This window comes from Oncorhynchus mykiss, chromosome 2, assembly GCF_057628025.1.
Source record: "Oncorhynchus mykiss isolate SJ-2025 chromosome 2, ASM5762802v1, whole genome shotgun sequence".
Taxonomy (NCBI): domain Eukaryota; kingdom Metazoa; phylum Chordata; class Actinopteri; order Salmoniformes; family Salmonidae; genus Oncorhynchus; species Oncorhynchus mykiss.
This window is the reverse complement of record NC_143023.1, coordinates 38,872,110-38,896,293: the sequence shown is the minus strand read 5'-3', so window position 1 is coordinate 38,896,293 and position 24,184 is coordinate 38,872,110. Positions and strand designations below refer to the sequence as shown.

The 24,184-nt window shown below is 44.0% G+C and overlaps 2 protein-coding genes across 2 annotated transcripts; one reads left to right on the top strand and one right to left on the bottom strand.

Moving 5' to 3' along the window:
* Window positions 1-9,053: 9,053 nt before the first annotated feature.
* Window positions 9,054-11,635, top strand: nr0b2a (nuclear receptor subfamily 0, group B, member 2a). Its single transcript, XM_021562336.3, has 2 exons — window positions 9,054-9,821; window positions 10,132-11,635. Exons 1-2 carry the CDS (start codon window positions 9,290-9,292, stop codon window positions 10,371-10,373), a joined length of 774 nt encoding a protein of 257 aa, XP_021418011.3. The 5' UTR covers window positions 9,054-9,289; the 3' UTR covers window positions 10,374-11,635.
* A 4,027-nt stretch (window positions 11,636-15,662) lies between these two features.
* On the bottom strand, window positions 15,663-23,668 carry LOC110489590 (keratinocyte differentiation factor 1). The gene is made up of 4 exons (XM_021562327.3): window positions 23,353-23,668; window positions 21,500-22,617; window positions 21,063-21,140; window positions 15,663-18,281 (listed from the first exon to the last, which is right to left on the bottom strand). Exons 2-4 carry the CDS (start codon window positions 22,596-22,598, stop codon window positions 18,190-18,192), a joined length of 1,269 nt encoding a protein of 422 aa, XP_021418002.3. The 5' UTR covers window positions 22,599-22,617; window positions 23,353-23,668; the 3' UTR covers window positions 15,663-18,189.
* Window positions 23,669-24,184: the final 516 nt, after the last annotated feature.

The following is a 24,184-nucleotide window of genomic DNA, read 5'->3' as shown; positions in this document are numbered from 1 at the left end:
GTCTCCCTATCTTGAGGGAGAACGGGGAGTGATTCTTACGGCCTCCCCTAATCTTTGTCAGCTGGGTAGTAGGACAGTGTGTGTGTAGGATACCTAATGTTTGTGCATAAGGAGTCTGTTTGTGTGTGAAAGTGTGTGCGTAAGAAGCCAGTATTAAATTAATCATTTTGTACAACTAACCAGCGCTCTCGTGAATAAACCTTTTTGACTATTTTAGCCGGGCCTCCGTCTGTTTCATTCTACCAGTATCTTACAAATTCTGTGTTGCAGACTGAGTAGTATAATTGAATTGGGTTATGAACCTTGAGAACATAATTCTCGTAACAGTGACCAAAAGCCCTGTCCGCCTCAGCTGACCACTGCAGTCGCACCGGTCCCCCCTTCAGCAGTGAGGTAATGGGAGCCGCTACCTGTCCAAGCCCTGGATAAACCCCTGGTAGTAGTTGGCAAACCGTAAGAACCGCTGCACTTCCTTTACCGTGGTTGGAGTCGGCCAATTACCCACGGCTGAAAAGCGGTCACTCTCCATCTCCACCCCTGACATGGAAATGCAGTACCCTAGGAAGGAGACCGACTGTTGGAAGAACAGACATTTCTCAACCTTATCCACATTTCTCAGCCTTAACGTACAGGTCATGCTCCAACAGTCGACCAAGCACCTTGCGCACCAGGGACACATGCTTGGCGTGTGTAGTGGAGTATATCAGAATGTCTTCGATATACACCACTACACCCTGCCCGTGCAGGTCCCGGAAAATCTTGTCTAAAATGCCTGGAAGACTGATGGTTCATTCATCAACCCGTACAGCATGACGAGGTACTCATAGTGCCCAGAGGTGGTACTAAATGTCGTCTTCCACTCGTCCCCTCCCAGATACGCACCAGGTTGTAAGCGGCATTGACTCGATCGCACTGGCTATGAGAGGCAGCGGGTAGCTGTACCTCACAGTGATCTGATTGATACCTCGATAGTCAATACACAGGCGTAGACCTCAGTCCATCTTCTTCACAAAAAATAAACTCAAGGAGGCAGGTGAAGTGGAAGGCCGAATGTATCCCTGCCCCAGAGATTCGGAGACATATGTTTCCATTGCTGCTGTCTCCTCCTGTGACAGAGGATACACGTGACTCCTGGGAAGTGCTGCGTCTACCAGGAGAGTTATCGCACAATCCCCCCCGTCGATGGGGTGGTAGTTGAGTCACCTTCTTATTACAGAAGGCGAGAGCCAAATCGGCATATTCTAAGGGGATGTGCACTGTGGAGACCTGGTCTGGACTCTCCACCGTAGTCACACAGATGGAAACACCTACACACCTCCCTGAGCACTTTCGTGACCATCCCTTGAGAGCCCTCTGTTGCCACGAAATAGTGGGGTCATGATAGGCTAAGCAGGGTAGGCCCAGCACCACGGGAAACGCAGGAGAATCAATAAGGAAGAGACTGATTCTCTCCTCATGACCCTCCTGCGTAACCATGCATAGTGGAGCGGTGACCTCCCTAATCAGCCCTGACCCTAATGGTCGACTATCTAAGGCGTGCACAGGGAAGGGCATATCAACAGGAACAATGGGGATCCCTAAACTATGAGCAAATGAACGGTCAATAGTTCCCAGCTGCTCCTGAATCTACTAGCGCCTTATGCTGGGAATGCGGGGAAAACTCAGGACATTCTATAAACACAAACCTGTGAGCAACAGGAGGCTCTGGGTGAGTCTGGTGTCTACTCACCTGGAGTGACACGACAGTGCCCCACCTGCTGCCTCGACTCCCTGAGGAACCTCCCCAGCACCGACCAGCAGTGTGCCCTCTGCAGCCACAGATGGTGCAGGGAATGGCCCCCCCTCCGATCAACCTAAGAGCAGCACCTCCTAGCTCCATAGGTGTCGGAGCGGAGTTGCTGGGGGATGGAACTGACGGACCCTGATCCAGACGTCCGCGGGTGGCCAGCAGGTTATCCAGCCGGATGGACAGGTCCACCAGCTGGCTGAATGTAAGGATGATGTCCCTGCAGGCCAGCTCCCGATGGACATCCTCACACAGACTGCACCGGTAATGGTCGATCAGGGCCCTGTCATTCCATCCAGTCCAGTGCGCTCCTCGTCCCCTGTCTTAGGTGAAACAAGCATTCCCCTGCCGCTCTACCCTCAGGTGGATGGTCAAAAACCACCCTGAAGTGGCAGGTGAAATCCTCATAGTCGGTCTGCCCCTGAACAGACAGTTAACCCACTGTTCCTAGGCCGTCATTGAAAATAAGATATTTGTTCTTAACTGACTTGCCTAGTTAAATAATGGTTAAAAAAATAAAAAATAAAAATAAAAATAGTGGTCTCCCCATACGGCGTTGGCCCACTCAAGGGCTTTCCCGGATAGACAGGAGATGAGGGCGGACACGCTCTCGCGTCCCGAAGGCAGCCGTCCCATCATATTCCCTCAGGAGCGTGAGCCGAATCCCACTGGGACCAGGTGAAGAAGGGGTGGACAGTGGTGTAGGTTGTTGTGATGATGATGGGGGTGCTGAACAACCTCCTCTTTTCCCATCGCTCCATTGTTTGCAGCACGCGATCCATGGCTGTGCCGAGACTTTGCAACATGGTCGCGTGCTGCTGGGCGCGCTCCTCTACTAGCAAAAGGAGGGCTGTGTGCACCTGCTGTCATTTCGTGATGCGTGTTTCTGTAAGGCGTCTAGGTGTAGCAGGTAAGGCGGTGTCAGGCGCGGGACACAGAGATGAGTAACTAGGCAAGTCAGTTAAGAACAAATATCCTTTGTTTGTTGTAAGTTGGTCTGTATTTGTGAGCTTGATTATTTTCCTTCTTGGAATATTTGTTGTTTTGAGTAAAGTTACGTGAATTACTCATCTCTGTGTCCTGCGCCTGACTCCGCCTTACCTGCTACACCTACACGCCTTACAAAAAGGCATGTGGGAGACTCCCCGAACATATGGAAGAATGTACTCTGGTCAGATGAGACTAAAATTGAGCTTTTTGGCCATCAAGGGTAATGCTATGTCTGGTTCAAACCCAACACCTCCCCACAGTGAGGCATGGTGGTGGCAGCGTCATGCCGTGGGGATATTTTTATCTGCAGGGACTGGGAAACTGGTTTGAATTGAAGGAATGATGGACGACGCTAAATACAGGGAAATTCTTGAGGGAAACCTGTTTCAGTCTTCCAGAGATTTGAGACTGGGACGGAGGTTCACCTTCCAGCAGGACAATGCCCCAAGCATACTGCTAAAGCAACACTCGAGTGGTTTAAGGGGAAACATTTCAATGTCTTGGAATGGCCTAGTCAAAGCCCAGACCTCAATCCAATTGAGAATCTGTGGTATGACTTAAAGATTGCTGTACACCAGCAGAACCCATCCAACTTGAAGGAGCTGGAGCAGTTTTGCCTTGAAGAATGGGCAAAAATCCCAGTGGCTAGATGTGCCAAGCTTATAGAGACATACCCCAAGAGACTTGCAGCTGTAATTGCTGCCAAAGGTGGCTCTACAAATGATTGACTTTGGGGGGTGAATAGTTATGCATGCTCAATTTTTCAGTTTTTTTTGTCTTATTTCTTGTTTGTTTCACAATAAAACATATTTTGCATCTTCAAAGTGGTTAGGCATGTTAATCCATTTTAATTCTTGAATGTTATATTTTACAGGATTTGTCCCTCCAACGTAGACTTTGAAACAATAGGTTGCTTACTGTATAATAAAACATCTATTACAGATTGGCATATTTCTAATAATCCATAAAGTTATTTGAATCCATGAATCATAACCTTATTTTCCATAAGGACGCTCTGTGTAAAACATAACAACATATGTCATGCAATGCAGTGAAAATCCATTTTAATTGTGATTAAGTCATAAACTATCAAATGCTTTCTGAGTTCCTTGTTACTACTGTCTTGCCCTAGACACAACTATTGTAGAATACCTGTAGGTTATCACAGTTCAGCAACCTGGAGACAACAAAGAGGAAGGCCTCTCCTTGGCCTTGAACTCTGCTTTTATGGTAGTATTTTTGAATTGGAGACAATAAAACGGGAAATATAGGTGGCTTCTGGGTGCTGACACCAAGTGACACAAAATCCACTTCAGTCTGAAAAGTATAGATAATTGGGCTGATGAAATGTGCTTTTCACAAGGGTCACTCAACTTTGAATTCAACTTCAGTAAGAGTTTAAGAATACAGATCATATTCAAATAGAGTGGCAACATATGTCTCCAAAACTGCAGCAAACTCGTGAGGAATTGAAACAAATACGTGTATTTTCCCATAAAACTGAATTTATAAGGAAATAAGAAAAAGCAAAAAAGAGTAGTCATCCAATCAGTAAAGCAATGAACATCACATAATTTAGGCAAGTGTCATGATATACGAATAAACATACTGACATTTTTTTTTTTTTTTTTACTTTAGTTTATTTAGTAAATATTTTCTTAACTATATTTTCTCAAAACTGTATTGTTAGTTAAGGGCTTGTAAGTAAGCATTTCACAGTAAGGTGTACTGTTGTATTCGGCGCAAATGACAAGTAAAATGTGATTTGATTTGATATTGGCTTACTGTAAGTGATACTGTACACGTTTGAGGGAGCTCCAAGTCCATGGACAAGATTCTTCAGATAACTAGAGAACGTGCCGTTTTGGGAGTTCGACATGCTGTCACGAGGCGGCGATGTCACCGACCGGGTCTGGTGCCCATATGAATGTTGACTCATGTGAACCTTTGTGACATGCACAGTAGATCAAGGCCAATAAGAGTTGTGCCCATCACACACAGAGTCAGAGAGGATGGTATATCCCACTCTAGAGTTCAATGACCCTGGTAGCAGAGAGGAGAGATGTTGCTGGTCATCATTGTGCTTAATAAGTGATATTGTTCAGGGGGAAATGAATATGACAAAGAAATATACCACGATAATTACAGTTGTATAGTAAGTTCATGACAATAATTTGATTCGTGGTTGAACTGTGCAATTAACATCCTCACTAGAAAATGTTCCAGTAGTGATTGCTGTTACTATCAACTGTTTCTGTTTTTCCAACACAGTATAAACAGTGTAAGAAGCTGAAAGTAGAGGCATTAGACATTGGCTGGGGTGTATTAAAAGCAGTGTGAAAGCAATAAAGCATGTCAACAACTTGTTGCAAGGACATTCCTCAGGTGACAGCGATGTGTCACACGTCTCAGAGCAAATGTAGCACCTTCGGGGTCTTGTTCTCCAAAAAGACCAAAGAATGCAGCCCTTACGACATTCTGCCAGTGTTTGATTTTTACTATCTCTGTGGTGATAAGCGTCTGTCCTCCGTGCCAGTCTCAGACTGCTCCTCACCTCAATAAAAAGCCTTATCAAAGGCATTTACAACTGCCAGCATGCCTCAGGACTTACAATACCTGGATGCTTGGCCTGGGAAGTGGAGACCTGCATGTCTGACTATTTCCCTGTAGAGAATGTATCTGGCAAAATATCCCCATGTTTTTGTTAAACAAGCTAGTTAGGCCCGTGAGCATACAGATACATTCCAAAAGCCCTAGAAGACACCACAATACCAATCTCACACCTCCCTGTGCAGACTGTAACAGGTTGTTGCCAGAGAAATGTTGTCTATCTTAAATTCAGTTTCCTTTTTAGCCAATTTGTCTCATCATCCTTACTCAATAAGGACTATGTCTGAAATTATGGATTTGCAACCACATCTTGCATCAACCACATCTTGCATCAACCACATCTTGCATCAACCACATCTTGCATCAACCACATCTTGCGTGAGCGCTGGCCTCCTGCGGAGAGGTTGAGGTGTTTGGCCTAGTGCGAGTGGTGGAACCAGGGTGGATCCTCTTTGGTAGGGTGGATCCTCTTTCCACACCCTCCTCTAAAATCCTCCCAGCCACGTCCATGGGCCAAATCCCCTCCCCTTCTGAAATTCAGGTCTAGGTATACCCCGACAAAATCGTGATTTGTCCAGATATTCATTGATGCAAAAACCAGCACACCGGTAGAATAGTTCTTCATAACCCTCATATCCCACAGACGTAACATGTTGATGTTTTTTTGTCTGTTTGGGTAGACTACTCAAAATACACCAATGGGCACCGTCTCATGTCAGAATTATGTGACTAAAAGTGGAAGTCATGCAAGCATTCAGGTGACTGGCGATACCATCGGTGGCCTGCACCTGCAATCTCTTTATTGCAGTCGCTCAGCTCATGACCTTGACCTTGACTACTTTCAGCAGGAAATCTATGATTTAGACATTTTGATAGCTATGAAACACTATTTGATAGTTGAAACAGTGTATCAGAGACTCTAGCTTAATAAACTATTATAAAAAGTATAAAATATATTGAAGCAATAGTGTTGTGGTAACCAGGGTTCCCCTACTACACATCCTTACCCAAACACATGCAGTGCATTCGGAAAGTATTCTGACCCCTTGACTTTTTTTTTTTTTTTTTTACATTACATTACAGCCTTATTCTAAAATGGATTAAATTGTTGACCTACACACAATACTCCATAATGACAAAGTGAAAACAGGTTTTTAGAAATGTTTGCTTATTTATTAAAAATAAAAAACATAAATACCTTATTTACATAAGTATTCAGACCCTTTGCTATGAGACTCGAAATTGAGCTCTTGTGCATCCTGTTTTCGTTTATCATTCAAGTTTCTACAACTTGATTGGAGTCTACCTGTGGTAAATTCAATTGATTGGACATGATTTAGAAAGGCACACACCTGACTATATAAGGTCCCACGGTTGACAGTGCATGACTGAGCAAAAACCAAGCCTGGTTGTCAAAGGAATTGTCCATAGAGCTCTGAGACAGGATTGTGTCAAGGCACAGATCTGGGGAAGGGTACCAAGAAATGTCTGCAGCATTGAAGGTTCACAACAACACAATGTCCTACATCATTCTTAAATGGAAGAAGTTTGGAACCACCAAGACTCTTCCTAGAGTTGGCAACCCAGAAAAACTGAGCAATCGGGGGAGAAGGGCGTTGGTCAGGGAGGTGACCAAGAACCCAGCCGTCTAAGGCGGTCTAAAGCGCTGCATCATGTCAGGAGGATACCTGGCACCATCCTTACGGTGAATCATGGTGGTGGCAGCATCATACTGTGGGGATGTTTTTCAGCGGCAGGGACTGGGAGACTGGTCAGGAACGAGGGAAAGAGGGAAAGTACAGAGAGATCCTTGATGAAAACCTGCTCCAAAGCACTCAAGACCTGAGACTGGGACGAAGGTTCACCTTCCAACTGGACAACAACCCTAAGCACACAGTCAAGACAACGCAGGAGTGGCTTCGGGACAAGTCTCTGAATGTACTTGAGTGGCCCAGCCAGAGCCCGGACTTGAACATCTCTGGAGAGACCTAAAAATAGCTGTGCAGCGATGCTCTCCATCCAACCTGACAGAGCTTGAGAGGATCTGCAGAGAAGAATGGGAAAAACTCCCCAAATACAGGTGTGCCAAGCTTGTAGCGTCATACCCAAGAAGACTTGTGGCTGTAATCACTACGAAAGATGCTTCAACAAAGTGCTGAGTAAAGTGTCTGAATACTTATGTAAATGTGATATTTCAGTTAGACTTTTTTAGTACATATGCAAACATTTCAAAAAATCTGTTTTTGCTTTGTCATTGTGGGGTATTGTGTGTAGATTGAGGAGCAAAAAAACGATTGAATCACTTTTAGAACGAGGCGGTAACGTAACAAAATGTAGAAAAATTCAAGGGGTCTGAATACTTTCCAAACTCACTGTATGACACATGCTCACATCCTGTTAATTTATCAGACTAATAAAGTAATCAGCTTATCTGGTTCAAACCTCTGTACTAGGCACTGCAAAGATAACAAATCACATCCATCAATTTTTCACGTTTGTGTTTTTTCACTATCTAATCAATGTCATGGGGTTGTTCAATGACAGACATGTTTAACATCTATCAATTGATTATTTAAGTTCATGTTTTTTTGGCCAAAAACTTCAAATATATTTACATACTTTAAATGGTTGAGATGGAATCTTGATCTTGTGGTTTTGGGATCACACAATGCCACATACGGTAAATGTGGTCTTGGTCTTGGTCACTGGGTCTGGGTCCCAGCATCAATGTTCAGGTCTAGGTCGGGACCTCAGCTCATGGTCCCAGATCATAGTTAGTCTCTCAACTCGTGTGGTCAAGATATCTCTTGTCAGTTATGTGACTAAAAGTAGTGACACAACACAAAGGTGTCAGGGCACCTTGCTTTTTGTGGAAACCGGACGGGACTCCTTCAGATTGGTCTTACTCTTGGTCTTGTTCTGGATCTTGTTAATTCCACATTTGAACTGGTCTTGGGCTTGTCAGGCTCTCGATACACTTGGTCTGGATTTCAGTCTCAAGAGTTTGGTTCTTGGTGTGGGTCTCAAAAGGTTGTGTATTGGTTTGTTCGGGGTCTGCTATTAGTTTGGGTCTGGGTATCGAGAAGTCTGCTGGCCAGATTTGCCCAGAAAACACATTATTGGTGAGATAGGCTTCTGAGTCAGTGTGGAATATACGGTGGGGACACATGACTGGGATCAGAGTTTAGGGCAGAAGGGCTGTAGCTTCCAAATCCACACTAAATTCCACTCTGTTTCACTATTATTTCGTCTGCCATTCCTGGCATTGTATAAAACAAATTTGTAAGCTTTTGTTCAATGTAAGATGTAATGTAACGTCCTTCTTAGTCAAGAAATCCATTTGGTTATGCAGGCCAACTGTTTTTGGTATATTTAGCCCTATGTAAGTCTGAACTTAACTAAAGGTTGGGTACATCTCTCAAGGACTTAGCTGACAGGTCAGTGCTCCCTTACCTGCTTATATTGGCCCGTGTTCAACTTAGGTGTGAGCTGGCAATGAGCAGAAAGCTATATACAGTGTGCTTGAGTACTCCCACAGTCCTTGGTAGCTTGGTACAGCCTTGGATAATGACAGAGTCTCACAGATTAGGCTCACCCCGCCCAATATGGATATGCTCTATCCATTGGTTTTCAATAAGAATACCTTATCTGCTCTTTAGGGGACGCCGTCAGTGGAGTTGTCTGCTCTTTAGGGGCTCTTTGTTTTTTCGCCGAGGGAGTATTGACAGGTCAAGGTGCACAAGTTTAGCTCAGTGGGTTGGCCTTATAAGTAGAAGCATGGTGTAAGGCATCCGCACAACCACACACCACCTCAACAAGAGCCTGTCTTGGTAGGACAAGAGCATTTGAATGTATTTCAGCTTTTCATTTTGTTTTTGAGAGTTTGTTCTGTATCTCATCAAAATGGATAACGTATGTCAATGTACAGATTACAATGTTAGGCAGTCAAATGCTATCCTTTACAACATCCTCAATCAAGAAAATGTCAAGTCAAGCCACAACAACCTGAACTACAACTTGATACCTCATAGATGCAACTGCGAGATGCGACGGACAGTGTGCTTGGAAAGTCCAGCAGACATTTGCCAAGAGGCATCGGGAGTGCTGGTGAAAACAATTCACTTTATGAAGAACTTACCTGCTTTCAACCAACTCCCACCAAACGATCAACTGTCGCTCCTCCAAAGTTGCTGGGCGCCACTCTTTATTTTGGGTCTGGCCCAGGAAGGCATGAACTTTGACATCGTCGACACCCCTGCCGATAGCATGCTGAAAAGAATCCTCTTGAATTCTCAAGAGAGCTCAGAGACGGAAAGAGAGCAGCCCACATTGGCTGGTGTGAACAAACTCAAGTCATGCCTCAAAAAGTTCTGGAGTCTGGATTTAAGTCCAAAGGAGTACGCATACCTCAAGGGCACCATGATATTTAACCCAGGTGAGGTTTGCCTTAAAGCTTCAACATTTCAACCAGTCAATGGAAGTGTTTGTTTGGTAGGGATTTTACCTCCCCACAGCTGCTTGATGATCTAATAAACCTCCCTACATACAGAATTCAAACATTAAATAAGACTTGTTAAGGCTTAACACACGCAACAAAACATAAAATACTTTCAATGACTCCAGCTGACCACTAGGTTTACAAAAATCAATTGCAATGTCATATACAACGGAACAGTACTGTACTGTACCACTGTGTATAAAACGTAGCTTGTCCACTCATGATACATTTCTGTCCTCCTCAACAGATGTGAAAGACCTGACGGCAGCTCTATTCGTGGAGGGCTTACAGCAGGAGGCTCAGCATGCTCTGAGGGAGGTGGTCCAACCGCTCCACCCCGCGGACCGAAGCCGCTTCGCTCGTATCCTGCTTGCGGCCTCCATGCTCAAAACCATCACACCCAACCTCATCACCGAGCTCTTCTTCCGTCCTGTCATTGGCCAAGCAGATCTACTGGACTTCCTGGTCGATATGCTCTTCAGCAGGTAGCTACTGTAAGGCTGATATACAGAGACCTGATATAATTTCCCGCTGGGACAATAAAGTTGAAGCTTAAGCTTGAGGGGTTTGGGCTCCCACTGTGAGGGATATTGAGCCCCCGGGACTGAGTTGGAGGTGTCTGGTCATGTGGTGAAGAGATTGACAAATAAGAGCTCGTTATAAGGGGAAACAAAATAAATGTGTATTCTTTATTCCCAGTAATAAATGTCTGACCAAATAGGAAACTATTTTTTTTTTCTCTGGAAAATATGAGAACAGTTTGCTATTGTTTACATCCAACTATGAATTAGCAACATTCACTGTATATTAGCAACATTTTTGGTAGAAAATTGAAGTCACAATGGCTGGTAGTTAACAGACATTTTACTGGTTATATCAGACTACACTACGGTCTACAATACACATTCCTTACAATCATGTATATTTTGCAGAATACCACTTAGATACATTGTTTGTTTTGTGTATTTTTGCATGAATAATGTAAATCGTTTCTGGGACAGCCTCCAGAATATTTTTTATAAATATATTTTTATACAATTATTGGGTTATGTCTTTACAATTTGGAATATGGTTAGCGAGACAAGAATACAAACACCATTAGCCAAGCCACAATAGATTAAACGTCTCCTGTTCAAGAGGTCTATATTACAGCTGGCATTGTCATTCAAGGAGCTCTTCAAGCTTAATTTAAACATATCTCTTCTAAAGTAACTACTAATAAGTAGGGCACTGGAATAATATGTGCAGAATTCGAAGCCCACATTCTCCCCCCTAATCATTGGGCTAGAGGGAATCTGTGTTGGGAATTGGGAATGAGTGGTGTGGAGCATCAGTGATGTTTTCATACCTAGACAAGGCTAACACAGTAGTGTGAGAGTGCTCCGCAAGTCTCCATCTTCCTGCTCCAGTTCCTGTTGATTCATATTGTGTTTGACCCCAAGCTACGGCAAGCTTTATCTGTATTACCTCACTGGTACAGAGGGCACTTTGGAAGGTGGTTTACCAGCTGGGTGCCCTGTTCCGTCATCTTGCTGCCTCTCTCCTCTGACGAGTGGCTCAACGCAGCAACGACAGACAGCCTCAACGGAACCGCATAGTGACTGTCTCAACAGTCAATAACAGTCACTCTCCTTATCATACCAATAAGATATGAGGAGGGATAATAATTTCAGTCTAACGAAGCCAAGGTCGGGCTTGAACGAAAAATGTCACGGTGTTCCGTATATCTTAAATAAAGAATACAATCTCAACATGTGTCGAGCGTCACACCGTCTAACATTAGGTTGTAATTTAGTTTCCCTAGGCTGGACATTTGAACAACTTTTCACAAAAAAATATATATAAGTGAAAATATTACAAGTACAGTGTTACTGAAAAATAAGTCTCTTACTGCTCTTTGAATACACAGTACAGAGTGTTAATTTACGCTGCAATAAAGACAGATCTATCAGATCTCAAAGATATATTACACATTATTTTATTCCTTTGTATTCACAAATGCGTATGGACATTTTTACAGAGCAATTCACAGATAGCAAAACCCTATGTCGAAACCAAGAAAAAGGCTTTGGAGCCTAGGGATGTGTCTCCAGAAAACACCTAAAATATATGTATAATAAATGCATGTTCAAATCTTCCAAACATCATTTAATGTAGCTAACAGTAAAAGTAATAACATCAGTAAAGGACTTAACACAATCAATACATTGACAGTAGAGAATACGGCATCTTTAAGAGAGAACTGAGAGTGAGGAGGAGCAGGACATCAGCCCAAGACTTGGTGCTCTGTCGCCTCCATGCCTGAAAAAAAACTCTGCTTTTTGGAGGTCCCTCATTTTGGTGTAAACACCGACTATGACAACCATTAAGGGCAGTGCCACACAGAGCCCTATGCAACCGATTGACATCACAGAGAGAGGACTTTGGTCTGAGAATGTTGGGGTGAAGTCAAGGAAGGTCGGGAGAGCCTTTAGATCTGCGCTGGTGTCGATGAAGAGATCAAAAGGACAGAGAGATAAACCAGACCACCCCCATATTTTGGGCCATATTCCGTAGCATAATGTTGACCGGTGTAGCGTCCAGCATCCTCAGCTTTGATATTATGAACAACCAGAGCACATCCAAGCCCCACACGCAGCATCTCTACTCTTTCTGTATTTTCAACACGGATCTTCCAATGAGTCCACTTCAATAACGCTCTGAGATCCAGCTCTGTGGAACAGCCACTTAGTTGAGGAACAATCATCTTCAGGATACAAAGTGGCACATTGCAGGCTGACCTTACCTCCCACACTGGAGAGGAAGGGAGTGATATTGGGTGCTCCACTATATCCAAAGCCCCTCAGTAGCTCCTTCGGAAATACAGTACGTGAAGTTTATCTCCGGCCATGACCTTTCTGTGCACTTTGAGTGTAGTTGTACCACAAGTCTCTCTCTACAGCCCCCTGATGTCTTCTAATTAAAGGTTGGCACGTGAACTTACTCTTTTGCTTTGACCAACGTGAACTAAACTGACTAAACACAAAAAACATAAATGCATTGTGCTCTATGGACTTATCACAGCTGTAATTTCAGCAGCTCTTGGAAGGTGGGCAGTGACATATTTCAAACCTTACTTATTTGAGTCTGATGTTCATGCCATCCATTGTGTAGATCCTGTTCAATGCGTTTTGAGGATTTAGGCTTGCAGATTTCTCCTAATGCAAGAGAGGGATCTATTAAAACAAATGATATGGACTCAAGGCAACTTTTGACTATTGAAACCTGAGCACGACAAGGTTATGAGGTACTACAAGGTTTTCCACAATATACACTGAACAAACACATAAATGCAACATGCAACAATTTCAAAGAGTTACAGTTATTTTTAGGAAATCAGTCAATTGAAATACATTCATTAAGCCCTAATGTATGGATTTCACATGACTGGGAATACAGATATACATATGTTGGTCACAGATACCTTAAAAAAAAAGTTCACAACATTGACATCAGCAAACCCCTTGCCCACACGTCTGCCATCTGCCAGGTACAGTTCAAACCGGGATTCATCCATGAAGAGCACAACTCTCCAGTGTGCCATTGGCCATTTTCCCACTGATGTCGGTTACAACGCCAAACTGCAGTCAGGTCAAAACCCTGGTGAGGACGACGAGCATCGAGATGAGCTTCCCTGAAAAGGTTTTTGACCGTTTGTGCAGAAAATTTTCAGCTGTGCAAACCCACAGTTTCATCAGGTGTCCGGGTGGCTGGTCTCAGACCATCCGGCAGGTAAAGAAGCGGGATGTGGAGGTCCTGGACTGGCGTGGTTACATGTGGTCTGCGGTTGTGAAGCCTGTTGGACTTACTGCCAGATTCTATAAAACGACGTATGGTAGATACATTAGCATTAGTTTCTCTGGCAACAGCTCTGGTGGACATTCCTGCAGTCAGCATGCCAATTGCACGCTCCCTCAAAACTTGAGACATCTGTGACATCATGTTGTCTGACAAAACAGCACATTTTAGGGTGGCCTTTTATTGTCCCCCCAGCACAAGGTGCACCTGTGTAATGATCATGCTGTTAAATCAGCTTCTTGATATGCCACACCTGTCAGGTGGATGGATTATCTTGGCAAAGGAGAAATGCTCCCTAACAGGGATGTAAGCAAATTTCTGCACACAATTTGAGATAAGCTTTTTGTCCGTATGGAAAATTTCAAGGATATTTTATTTCAGCTCATGAAACATGGGTCCAACACTTTACATGTTGCGTTTATATTTTTGTTCAGTGTAATTTTACACACTGAGGTCCAAATCCTATGATACAAAAGCAAATATTTAATTGACATCAATGTATGATTTTATACAAAGTTAAGTTCATGTAGCTTCCTGAACCCTAGATGTAAAATCACTCCAGGCTCAGAAAATACCTTAGCTTCACTGGGTCAGTGGTGTTTCCATGCAATCACACTTGTGGATCTCAAATTCAGATTTCACCCTGAAAAACAGAGCTTGAAATAGTCCATTCCCCAATACATAATCTTTCCAGATCCTTGATATCCTCATCTGCTCTTATGGACCGCCCTCTTCAATTCAAACTACAGGTTTTCAATGGGGTTCAAGTCTGGGGGCTGAGATGGCTATTGCCAAATGTTGATTTTGTGGTCAATTAATCTTTGTGGATTTTGATATGTGCTTGGGGTTATTTTCTTGCTGGGAGATCCACTTGCTGCCAAGTTCCAGCCTCCTGGCAGAGGCAACCAGATTTTAGCAGAAATGTCCTGGTACTAAGTAAAGTTCATGATGCCGTTGACCATAAAAGGGCCCCAGGACCAGTGGAAGCAAAATAGCCATATTTTACAGTAGTTATGGGGTAATTTTCTGCATATGCATCTTTCCTTCAATGCCAAATCCACTACTGGTGTGCGTGGCCACGGAGCTCTATTTTCATGTCATCTGAGCATAGCACAGTTTCCAATCCAAGTGCCAATGTCGTTTAGCAAACTCCAGGCGTTTACATTTATTGTTTAACCTGAAAATAGAGCTTTTGGCCACGCACACCAGGAATGGGTTTGGCGTCGAAAGAAAGGACATGATGCAGCCTGCTTAGCGAGTACCACTTCCTCCTGATTCGGCTCATACCGAAGCTCGAACCCAGGACCTCTAACAAAGACCTCACCTCCAGCCTCACTTCTTTTATTTATTTGTTTAGATTAAAAAAATGCTTCTAGTCACATGTAATTGCAACAGTGCAGGTCAAAAAGAAGTGAACAATAATAATAATAATAATAGACACTAAGAATGCAACACCAAACATTAGGAACCTTCCTAATATTGAGTTATGTCAGATATTACCTAACTGCCATTTGTACTTATTATGGATCTCCATTAGTTCCTGCCAAAGCAGCAGCTACTCTTTCTGGGGTACATTAAAATTAAGGCAGTTAGATACAATTACAAACATGACATTACATTTCACAACACATTGGTAATAGAAGTGACTGTGTGTGTGTATGCGTTCACGGACAGATGTATGGAGCCAGCACATGGAGACTTCCAAGATGATTGGACTGACGTACATGTACAGGCGAGACCTGGCATACACACACCCTGTGTATTCTGCACCAGGATCAGGGATCTCCTGTTGTATATGGGATACCACACAGGAAGGTATAACCACTCCGACATGTCTGCCAAGACAGCTCCAATTACCACCAGACAAAATTGTCAATAGGCACAATACCTGTATCGGCTGGGAATTTCAATGAATGATGCACACTTACATCAGCAGAACACTGCTTCTATGGAATTATGTTGTTTATTCAACATGAACCTGTTAATACATATGAAAGTTATCAGAACACTTAGTTTAGAATATATCGACATATATTCAGCAATTGCATTCTTCTCATATTACTCTGTATGCTACCGACCTATCCAAAGCTTCCTCCGGCGTCTCACCATACATCTGCCTGTATTTATTAAACTCAACCTGCTGGAGGTTGTGTTGGTGATTGCGTGAGGAGAAACAGCTGCGGGCAAGGTTCTGACAGATAGGTGTGTCTTGGTGTAGCAAGGGCAGACCCAAGAAACACCCATATCCAACCACACACCTGATTAACACCCATATCCAACCACACACTCGAGAAACACCCATATCCAACCACACACCCAAGAAACGCCCATATCCAACCACACACTCATATCCAACCACACATCATAACCAACTCGCGTTTGGCTTCAGTCACGTCCGCCACCATTTCTTGAGGAGCAAGTCAAAAAACAAGGCCGAAATCAGCAGGTGCATTACCCCTTTAAGCTGGAGCAGGGCAACAGTTTTCAGTTATTGTGGTATGCTGCTCCCTCCTGTGGTGGTCATTTAAACTGACACCAGGACAAGCAGGATTCGGATGTAACCTTCATTAGGTTAATGTTCCTAACACAATTCAATTCTTCCAAACATAATCAGGCAGACATGAGTCAAGATGATAAACTCAATGGCACAAATCCGTTATCCACGGACAACTTGGGAGTTTTGTATGCTTATTGAAATGTGTCAACATCCAAGAAAAGATACATTCTCTGTGCCAATCGTTTTAGAGAAGGTATGTATACGGTCATGTGACCTGGCATAAGGTGTTAGTTGTGAAATAACTATAATTTCATGACACCTCACACAGGTAGAACTGGAATGCAGAGGGGGCAGAGCCAGGGAAAACAGGAACAAACCCCAACAGAGCTTTGCGACTGATTAATTCTCAAAAGCAGGTTCATTTTCTTGATAATGCTCCCCTCTGAGATGAACTACTCAGGACAGACGGCAGGATTTTTATATCCTTTCTTTTGTCAAAACCAGTCAAACGAGTTCCTCCTTTCTCTCTGAGGGCGGAAATAGGCTAACAACACACTGACCGGGGGGGGGGGGGGAGGAGGATGACAGCAGTAATTTGAGAGACGGGGAGAAATACAGAGGTGCTGATAAGGTAGCCCGAAAACGTTGCACAGGCATGTTGCTGTGACAGGGTGAGCAGGGAAAACAAGTGTGCAGGAGTAGTTAATGCTGAAATAATATAAGTTAACACATTACATGGGAAGGAAAGATTGAAAGCTTGACAATAAACAACCAGTACAAGCCTCTTCAAAACGTAAAGCCAACACTAGCTCTTTTTGCCCCTTCTGCTGCATAGCTGACCATTAACATACATCTGATCAAATGACAGAGAGACTAGCCCAACAGCAAAAACACAAAATCCCAAGTCTTCCTCAATAATAGACATCTGTGCATAAACATAAGCAGCACAGAGCAATTTTCAAGACTCAATGGCCCGAATCCGAATCCAATACTTGACTGGAGTTAAACACAGGTGTCAATGGAGCTCGATCTCAAGTTAGGATGCAATCCAATGTACATACCGAAACAATAAGCATACTCTATTAGATTTAAGTTAATATAGTTATCATATATTAGATAAAAAGTTGAATTAAACAGTAGCAAGTTGGCATAAACAGGCAAGCAGATTCATTCCTTTTTTTATTTTTATAAAAAATGTACCTATAGATTGACTTTTTTTTGTTTTTGTTTAAAAAGTGACCAAATGCCCCATTTACATTTTCAAAGGAGATGTTTACACAAACCACGAAGCAACATTAACTTAAAAAAAAATAAGACGTTTTGTACAAAGTAACTCCTTTGACACTGAAAGTAAAGTATGAAGCTAAACCTGCTACTGGGTCCAAATGGTAGGGTGTCAATTTGCCCTAACGCACTGTCACATGCACACTTAAACAGGGACGGTTATGCATTAGGATCAGTCACTTTACTGAGAACGGAGTTAAAATGGCATGGAGTGATTTTAGTGTCTCTGCTTGGAGTGGCAAGGCAACAACATAACTGGTATAAAAACAACTTACAACATAGTATGCAAATACAAAAAAAGTCCATAGTTTTCCCGTTAAAAAAAATATTTTAAAAATCCCGTTGTTTTTCGGATGTTCAGATATGTGCCAATTGTGCACCCATAGAGTGGTGCCACCATCTCTCCCTTCCCCATTGCAAGCAGGCCTCACCCACGGTTCCATGGTTTGGAAGGACATGCTGATTCCACACCAGAGTGAAGAGATGGCTTCAATAGTCCCACACTTAAGATTCTCTCCGTCTCTATTGATGGCCTTCTACTACAGTTCCAGGGAAGCATGACAGTGTTGGAGGAACAATAGGCTGATCAACAAACATTTCCCACCATCACACAACAGCTGGCCCCACTTCGGTTGAGGCCCGTGAGAATGTTGTGCCCTGGACGTTGTGTTGACCTTGTCATGATGTTCAGAGGACGTGCAGCAATGGGGCCCCTGACGAGTCAGTCTCTGTGTCATGCTGGTAGTGAGAGTAGGCTGCAGCTGAGCTGGAGGAGTCATCTAGGAGGGCCAGAATAGAGAGAAACATTTACCAGCCAGCATTGGAATGGACAGAGACTACAAGGTATAGCAATAGTTGAAGTTACCACTTTAAATGGTTACTGAACCACACGATACCTTACGGGACCGGTTTCCTGGACACTGATTAAGCCTAGTCCCGGATCTAAAAGCTACATATTCTCCAATGAGCATTTTTATTTCCAGGACTAGCCTTAAATCTGTGTCCAGGAAACTGGCCCTTCATCAAATAGAAAATGACATTCTGACAGATGATATCCTGGCACACTCCCACAGATGCATATGGTGTGAAAACACCACAATGTCCCCCCATTCAAAAGGCGCTGTAACAAGACTCCCGCCCCTCACCTTCTATTCTCACCACCGTATAACAAAAAAAGCTGTAATCAGGGTTACTCCCCAAATTCCATAATAAACCGTTGACCATTATGTGGCAGGCATTTAATGTCACCTGATACGCTGCCCGAGGGGACGACATACACTACCTACCCTGAGCAAATGGGGGAACTGAGATTGGATGCAAGGGGTGTATAAGGTGGCAGAGAGGGGGAGGTGGTATAATAGCCAGGAGAAAACAGCACATGGAAAAAGGAGGAATGCGAAGGCTTTTATTCTCCAGGAGTCACGTCAAAGCACGGTATGCCACTGGTGATCAGAGAGGTTAGAAAACGCCTGCAGCTGCACTGGGCATTACAGCTGCGTTGACCATAGACTTACCGGAACAGTCAACCCAGAGGTTAGGCCTACTTCCTCTGCTGCCTGCCGCATAGAACCCAGGGTTAGGTTCATTAGGGCACGCAGCTAGAAACGTTTTAAAACCTTTTGCAATGGAAAATTAGCGTTTGTAACAAGTCGAGCTAGTCCTTCCCTGTTCCAGTCCGTTTTCTTCCGTTTGGTACCTAAATGAACACTGCCCAGGACAAGTAAAGATAACCATTCCATGAACCACAACAAGGAAACAATGTGTTATTGTTCTGAAAATATGTATTGGATCAGATATGGGAGATTATTTCCAGTTTAGAACAATTACATTGAAATGCTACAGAACCCAACACACTGTAAATAGATGCTGGCTCAGATCTGAGATATACAGTGCATTCAGAAAGTACTCAGACCCCTTGAATTTTTCCACTTTGTTACGTTACAGCCTTATTCTAAAACTGATCAAATAGTTTTTTCCCCCTCCCCTCAAATCTACACACAATACTCCATAATGACAAAACAAACAGGTTTTTAGAAATGAATTAGCAAACATACAGACAAATATCACATTTACAATAAGTATTCAGACCCTTTACTCAGTACTGTGTTGAAGCATCTTTGGTAGCAATTACAGCCTCAAGTCTTCTGGGGTATGACTCTGCAAGATTGGGAGAAAATCTCAAAATACAGATGTGCCATTCCTCTCTGCAGATCCTCTCAAGCGCTGTCAGGTTGGATGGGGAGCGTAGCTGCACAGCTATTTTCAGGTCACTCCAGAGATGTTCGATCGAGTTCAAGTCTGGACTCCGGCTGAACCACACAAGGACATTGAAACTTGTCCCGAAGCCACTCCTGCGCTGCCTTGGCTGTGTGCTTAGGGTTGTTGTTCTGTTGGAAGGTGAACCGTTGCCCCAGTCGGAGTTCCTGAGTCCTCTGGAGCAGGTTTTCATCAAGGATCTCTCTGTACTTTGCTCCCTTCATCTTTCCCTCGATCCTGACTAGTCTCCCAGTCCCTGGCTGAAAAACATACCCACAGCATGATGCTGCCACCACCATGCTTCACCGTAGGGATGGTGCCAGGTTTCCTCCAGATGGGACTCTTGGCATTCAGGCCAAAGAGTTCATTCTTGGTTTCATCAGACCAGAGAATCTTGCTTCTCATGGTCAGTCCTTTAGGTGCCTTTTGGCAAACGCCAAGAAGGGCTGTCATGTGCCTTTTACTCAGGAGTGGCTCCCGACTGGCCACTCTACCATAAAAGAACTGATAGGTGGAGTATTGCAGAGATGGTTGTCCCTCTGGAGCCCATCGTCTTTTTGGTCACCTTCCTGACCAAGGCCCTTCTCCCGATTACTCAGTTTGGCCGTGCGGCAAGCTCTAGGGAGAGTCCTTCCAACTCATGCAGTGGTTTTTGCTCTGACATGCACATTTCAACTGTGGGACCTAATATAGGGGTGTGTGCCTTTCCAAATCATATCCACAGGTGGACTACAATCAAGTTGTAGAAACATCTCAGGAATGATCCATGGAAACAGGATGCACCTGAGCTCAATTTAGAGTCAAATAGCAAACGGTCGGAATACTTGTGTCAATAAGGTATCTGTTTTTTTTGTTTTAATACATTTCTAAAAACATGTTTCTGCTTTGTCATTATGGGGTATTGTGTGTAGATTGATGAGGAAAAACATTGCATTTATTCCAAAATTGATTAAGGCTGTAACGTAACAGAATGTGGAAAAAAGGGAAGGGGTCTGAATACTTTTCGAATGCACTGTATCTTATACAGTACACCATCTATGGTATAGGGAAGTACAGGGTCTTGATATAGTAGTAATCTAAACACTGTAAAATAAGTGGCAAACAATGTTACCGTACGAGCAGGTTTGGCCTAGACTAGCTAGACTCGGGCACGTTTTCTAAAAGAATCTCAGCGGAGTGCTGATCTAGAATCAGGTACCCCATGTCCTAGAAATCTCATTCATTATGATGTAAAAATACTAAACTGACCCTATATCAGCCCTCCTATTGTGAGACTTTGAGAATTCATATCCAGAAGTACTTACTTATTCCACTGTAGTGCCTCATCTTCCTGGCTAGTTCGTCCGACCGCGTCAGCTCTGACACTTTCACCTCAGGCTCCACTGTGGTAAAAATACAATATAGAGTTACTCAAACATAGATGTATATGAAAGAAAACGGAGACTCAATGATGCCGAAGAGATGAGACAAACACTAGTGCACCAAAAGCATTTCAGCAGAGTCATCTATGGAGACTATGATTATAGTTTTGGTTTGCAACAAACATGTGAAGTAAGAATAGGGGAAAGGTGGGTGGTTAAATGGGAAAGTAATTCATTGTTGTAATTCAAAGAATTCATTGTTGGATTTTCTGACTTAAATTGAAAGACAAAACCTTATCACCCTTATTCACTCAAGACTCTCAATACCAGAAATGCACTAGTTATTTTGAATGTATAGATGAATGCGGTAACCCTCTTACTCTCACTGCTGTTAAAGGTGTACGTCATTGTTTCATTGCCACTGTCAGGAAGGAGGGTCCCTCGGTCGTTCCTCCCGTTTGCTCGCGGCTGCTGGTGCACTGGCTCCTGGGCCTGGGAGTTGGAGTTTTTGTTCCTCTTGCCTTTGCGCGTGCTGATGCGGATGACGCCGTGCACCAGCCTGCACTCTGCCTCCCGCTGCTCCAGGTTGTAGTCCTGAGCAATGCTGCAGATCAGCTCGCTGATCTCATTGGTCTTCCTTGAGAACGACGAGTCCGACGTGCACTTGGCCAGTTGGTCGATCTGGTGCAGCGCGTAGAGCTCTAGAAGTTTCTTAGTGATGAGCGAGTCAATGTCCGTGCCGCTGTCGCTCAGGTCGTCCAGATCCAGGTCCTCCCGGGAGTAGATGGTGCTGGTGTTGCTGACGGGACGCTGGCTGTCGCCCTTGCCGCCCGTACGCGTCCGCTTGGGGCCCGACGACGTGGGATAGACCACCGTCTGGCCCCCGATGCGGACGTCCTTGTAGCGGAAGCTGTCACTGGGAGGCAGCTTGGAGGGCTGCTTGGCAGGCTTGATGCTGGGCTCCAGAGGGATGCCGCAGGTGGGGTTGGTCACGGCCACGCCGTTGGGGGAGTGGGGCTGCTCAGGGTCAGCCTTGCCGGGGTGGTCTGTGGAGCTCTCGTTGTTGACAGGCAGACAGAGATCCCTGCTGCCACAGAAGCCACAGGTGAGGACACAGCAGAGGAGAGCCTTGCAGCCACTCCAGCCCATAGAGGCACAGGAGCCACATGCATTTGTGCTCTGGGGTGTGTCCGCTGAGCCAGGGATGAACCCCAGTGTCTCTGACCCCCGCCCGCTGACGCGTCGTGTTGGGGGGGTTCCCCCGCGGCCTTGCTGGCCCTCAGAGTGACGGGTGTGGTCACCATTATACTGTTCCTGTGTATTGTGGTCGACATGGGGGTCCTTGTAGGGCTCTTGGCTGGCAGTACTGTCTCTAGAGATGGTGTGGCCCTGCTTGTAGCCGTCAGCCCTGGTGCTGTGTCCCCTGTGCTGTTTGTCGTGGCGGGACTTCTGAGGAGCCCCTGTGCTGTGGCCAGGCATGGCTCAAAGCACCCGGGACCTTTCAATATGATGGGAACAATGGAATATAAACACTTTATAGTCATATCTGGGGCGGCAGGGTAGCCTAGTGGTTAGTGTTGGACTAGTAACCGGAAGGTTGCAAGTTCAAATCCCTGAGCTGACAAGGTACAAATCTGTCGTTCTGCCCCTGAACAAGGCAGTTAACACACTGTTCCTAGGCTGTCATTGAAAATAAGAATTTGTTCTTAACTGACTTGCAGAGTTAAATAAATATCTAAAACACAGTAATTATTATGCTTACTAATCATCTCTTTTGCCAGTCACAGTCACATGAATCATTTCCTGTTGCAACAAGTAGACTATTGACGCCAAACATTGTACTAATACTGTATTTTGAGATACAGCCCATAGTTAGTTGTTGTAGGCTACTTTGCTGATACATGCAATTGGAGAGCATGCCATAGGAAAAAGTCAAATTCTGATATATTTCAAGTCAATCTATATCGCGTATCAATTCGGCTTGTGGAATTGTCACAACGGCTTTGTTTTGGATACATTTTCCGTGCGTGCACTCGGTCTGTTTTGATCGCGTAGGCTACCCAGGTATGCTACCTTTGTAGGTTAATAAAGAAATTGGAAAGTTTGTTAAATATGACTTTTCAAAAAACAAACACCTCATCTATAAGGTCACTTTATGTCGGGCTAGAGTTAAGCTTGTTCGAAATTAGGATAAGCTTCTTCATACGGTAAACATACGGAAAAGTCAACTTACCGCATAAATCGCTTGGGTTACTTTTGGCAACTCTTGACGCCGATAAAATTACGGAAGTCCGTATAGAAAACGTTCTTGCTTTGAGTCGAGTTTGTGTGTATCGGTTTCTCAACTCTCCACCTGTGTTTTCTTCACAACAAAGTCAGCCGATTCCAAGACATATAACTACCTACCAACCCTATCCACTGAAGACTATGCTTCTTTTGGTAAATTCCACAGTGTTCTGTTCCTTCGTCTGCCCGTGTAGGTTATTACCTGCGGCTACAGGTAAATCCAAATTCTACAACACCCACCCAGAGGGAAGACATGACGATCTGAGATGTTCAAAATAAAAGTCCCCCGTGTAATAGAAGAACATGTCAAAAAACTAATAATTGCCTTAACATGAACAATATAAATATTTAAGTGACATTTGCAACACGTGTGTTTTAAAACATGTTCCAAGGCCAAATACCCCCAATGCAAATCACTGTATATGGAATAGTATTGGGGTGTAAAACAAACTGTTCTAGGTGCCACAGTAAAACAATATTTGAGGGAATACTCTGTAGGGTCTGTGGAATGTAGGCTATATATGGTGTCTTTTCATGGGGCTCTGAATAATACAGAGTGTTGCTGGCCTTTTACTCCACCCATTCCATTGCCCACAATAAGAATCACTCCGCCCTCAAACTCAACTCTGGACCTGGAAGCTAGCTCCACTGTTTGTTTTCATTGTCAGGGACCGATTTAGACCTGGCACATCAGGTGGGTGCAATTAGTTATCAAGTAGAACAGAAAACCAGAGCAAAATCTATTTCTAGGTGTCGCAATAAAAATATTGTAGGGAATA